The sequence below is a fragment of the Dendrobium catenatum genome, unplaced genomic scaffold (assembly GCF_001605985.2).
Source record: "Dendrobium catenatum unplaced genomic scaffold, ASM160598v2 fragScaff_scaffold_1089, whole genome shotgun sequence".
NCBI classification, from domain to species: Eukaryota; Viridiplantae; Streptophyta; class Magnoliopsida; order Asparagales; family Orchidaceae; genus Dendrobium; species Dendrobium catenatum.
This window is the reverse complement of record NW_021319551.1, coordinates 1,573,617-1,576,771: the sequence shown is the minus strand read 5'-3', so window position 1 is coordinate 1,576,771 and position 3,155 is coordinate 1,573,617. Positions and strand designations below refer to the sequence as shown.

At 41.1% G+C, this 3,155-nt stretch overlaps 1 protein-coding gene across 1 annotated transcript; it reads left to right on the top strand.

Moving 5' to 3' along the window:
* The first annotated feature begins 249 nt into the window (after positions 1 to 249).
* Positions 250 to 2,127, top strand: LOC110098647. The gene is made up of 7 exons (XM_020825539.1): positions 250 to 502; positions 583 to 633; positions 690 to 812; positions 915 to 1,129; positions 1,234 to 1,451; positions 1,542 to 1,794; positions 1,894 to 2,127. The coding sequence occupies exons 1-7, from the start codon at positions 250 to 252 to the stop codon at positions 2,125 to 2,127; spliced, it is 1,347 nt and encodes a 448-aa protein (XP_020681198.1).
* The last annotated feature ends 1,028 nt before the right edge of the window (positions 2,128 to 3,155 follow it).

Genomic DNA, 3,155 nt, shown 5'->3' with positions numbered 1-3,155 from the left:
GAAGAAAGTTCTGAAGCAAATTCCAAAACTACATCCTGAATTTATAACATTTATCGCGGCCCAACGCAAAGGGATTCATTCCGGTCGGGTTGGGTCGTGACAAATCTTTAAAGTGGTATCAGAGCAATAGTTTTGGAATTTTGATTGTAAGGCAGAGCTATAGGAATTGATCTGTAAGTCTGTCGGGGGTAGTTCTGATTTGTCTGGATTTTTATTATGTTATTTTTGTGCATAGTTTTTTGTATGATTATGGATCTACCAGACCCAGATATGACTGATGGGCAGAGTGCTAGTCAGGCAACTCTTGTGAACAGTACTACCCCAGTAGTTGGTTCTGATACAGTTTCTCAATTTGCTACGTTAGTTGCTCAGATGATGATCGAGACTCAGAATAGAGCCTCTACTGTTCGATCTGCGGATATAGATAGACATCTACAGATGTTTTTGAGATTGAAACCTCCGAGGTTTGAGGGCACATTGAGCCCAGAACAACTGAGGATTGGTTAGGAAGGTTGGAGAAGACATTTGACGGTATGCAGTGTCCTTCGGATAGAAAGGTACCGTTAGCTATTTTTCTATTAGATGGTGAAGCTGAGCGCTGGTGGATGGGCCGGCAGGAGGAAAAGTTCCAAGGTAAACTGAACTCTCTGATTACTTAGGAAGAATTTTTTGAAGTATTTCGATCGTAGTTTGTACCTCCTTCTGCAAGACAGCAAATACAGGAGACTTTTCTGCGATTGGTTCAAGGGAGCAGGACAGTGATGCAGTACGGGGCAGAGTTTACTACTTTAGCCCGATATGCTCCACAGTTGGTTAGTACTTCTGCTGAGAAGTGCTATAGATTTCTGAGGGGTCTACAAGATAGTCTGAGGCAGCCCTGGTACCATTTCACATTTTTGATTTCTCTGAGCTAGTGGAGAGAGCTCGACTGATAGAGAATGATCTGATGGCTACTCAGCAGCGGTGGACTACTAGTAGGAAGAGGTTCAGTGGTGATGCTTATGGCAGTGGGTTTTTTGGAAAGAAGAGATTTGTATCTGGAGACCCCAAGAAGAGTGGACAGTCTATGTCCACTACAGTTTCTGGTAGTGGTAGTACTACTAGTTTTGGATCAGTCAGTGGGGCACCTGTGTGCCAGAATTGTAGAAGAAGAGATTTTGGCTAGTACTATAGGATGACTGGTCAGTGTTTCAGTTGTGGTCAGCCAGGACATCGGATTACTGAGTGTCCAAGGCCGGATCTGATAGGCGATCTGAGTCCAGATCTGATAGTTTTGCAAGATCAGCAGGAAGGCTGAGAACAGTTCCTCCATGTACTATTTTTAAAGGATCATCTGGTATAGTTGGTGGTTCAGGTTCTATGGCGAAGAGACCACCTAGTGGTGATCAGAGGGAGTCTGGTAGTTCTGTAGCTCCAGCTCCAGTTCAGCCATGTGTGTATAGTTTGAATCAGTAAGAGGCTCGAGATGATCCATATGTGGTGACAGGTACGATTTACATTTCTGAACATCCCTGTCATGTTTTGTTTGATTCTGGAGCCAGTCACTCGGTTATTTTCGAACGTTATTTTGATGCTTTGCATTTGGATTCTGTGACGTTACTGGTTTCTCTTTCTGTTCTTTTACCGGCTGTGAATAATTTGATTGCTCGGAAGTTTTCTTTTTGTGAGATTGATATTTTTGGAATGAAGTGGAAATCGTGTTTGATTTTATTACCGATTTCTTCGTATGATGTGATCTTGGGTATGGATTGGCTGAGTCTGTATGAGTCTGAGATTGATTGTTTGAAGAAACAAGTGAGTTTGTTTTTGGATGAGGAAATATGTGTATTCCAAGGGTTAAGAGTTTTATCTTGTCTGATTTCTGTGTTATAAGTCAAAAGATTATGGAAGAAGGGCTATACGGTGTTTTTGACCTCAGCACGGGATATGAATATAGATGTGGGTTTTATTTCCGATATCCCAATTGTACGAGAGTTTTCAGATGTATTTCCCGAGGAGTTGGTTGGTTTTCCTCCGGATAGAGATGTTGAGTTCTGTATTGATATTTTTTCGGGTATGGCTCCGATATCTAAGGCTCCGTATAGGATGGCACCGAAGAAACTTTCAAAGTTGAAAGCTCAACTTTAGGAGTTGGTGGATAGAGGATTTGTCAATCCTAGTGTTTTTCCTTGGGGAGCACCTGTTCTGTTTGTGAAGAAAAAGGACGGAACATTGTGAATGTGTGTGGACTACAGAGATCTGAATAAGGTTACAATCAAGAACAAATATTCGTTACCACAAATTGATGATTTATTTGATCAGCTGGCTGGATCTTCTGTATTCTCAAAGATTGATTTGAGATCTGGATACTATCAAGTGAAGGTGAAGGAAGCTGATGTGATGAAGACAGCTTTTAGTACTCGATACGGGCACTACGAGTTTTTGGTTATGCCTTTTGGGGTAACCAATGCACCTGCTATTTTTATGGATCTGAAAAACAGAGTGTTTAAGGATTATCTGGACCAGTTTGTGATCGTCTTCATAGACGATATTCTGGTATATTCTACTTCTGAGGAAGATCATGCCATTTGATGAGTGTGTTGGATACTTTGAGACAGCACCAGTTGTATGCTAAATTCTCCAAGTGCGAATTCTGGCTGAAGAGCATTTCATTTCTGAGGCATGTGGTGAGTTGTGAATGTATTTTTGTTGATCACCAAAAAATTCAAGCTGTTGCTAATTGGCCAAGGCATACTATGGTATTTGAGATACGTAGTTTCTTGGGCATGGTTGATTATTATAGGAAGTTTGTGAAGGGATTTTCTCAGATTTTTGCATCTCTGACGAGACTGACTCAGAAGTTAGTAGCTTTTGTTTGGACACCGGAGTGTGAAGCGAGTTTTTAGAGATTGAAGGATTATTTGACTTCTGCTCCAGTGTTAGCACTTCCGTCAGGTACAGAAGGATTTCAGGTATTCAGTAATGCTTCACTGAAAGGTTTGGGCTGTGTTCTGATGCAGCATGATCGAGTAATTACTTATGCTTAAAGACAGTTGAAACCACATGAAAAGAATTACCCGACGCATGATTTGGAATTGGCTGCAGTTTTCTTTTTTTTTTTTTTTTGAAGATTTGGCGTCACTACTTGTATGGCGTCAAGTGTGAGATCTTTACAT

Bases quoted from the DNA above. Each gene is read 5' to 3' on its own strand.
- LOC110098647 (XM_020825539.1), top strand. From the start codon at position 250: ATGGATCTACCAGACCCAGATATGACTGATGGGCAGAGTGCTAGTCAG. The intron at 634-689 runs GTAAACTGAACT...TTTCGATCGTAG, and splicing joins GCAGGAGGAAAAGTTCCAAG to TTTGTACCTCCTTCTGCAAG. The intron at 1,452-1,541 runs GTAAGAGGCTCG...TTCTGGAGCCAG, and splicing joins TGTGTGTATAGTTTGAATCA to TCACTCGGTTATTTTCGAAC.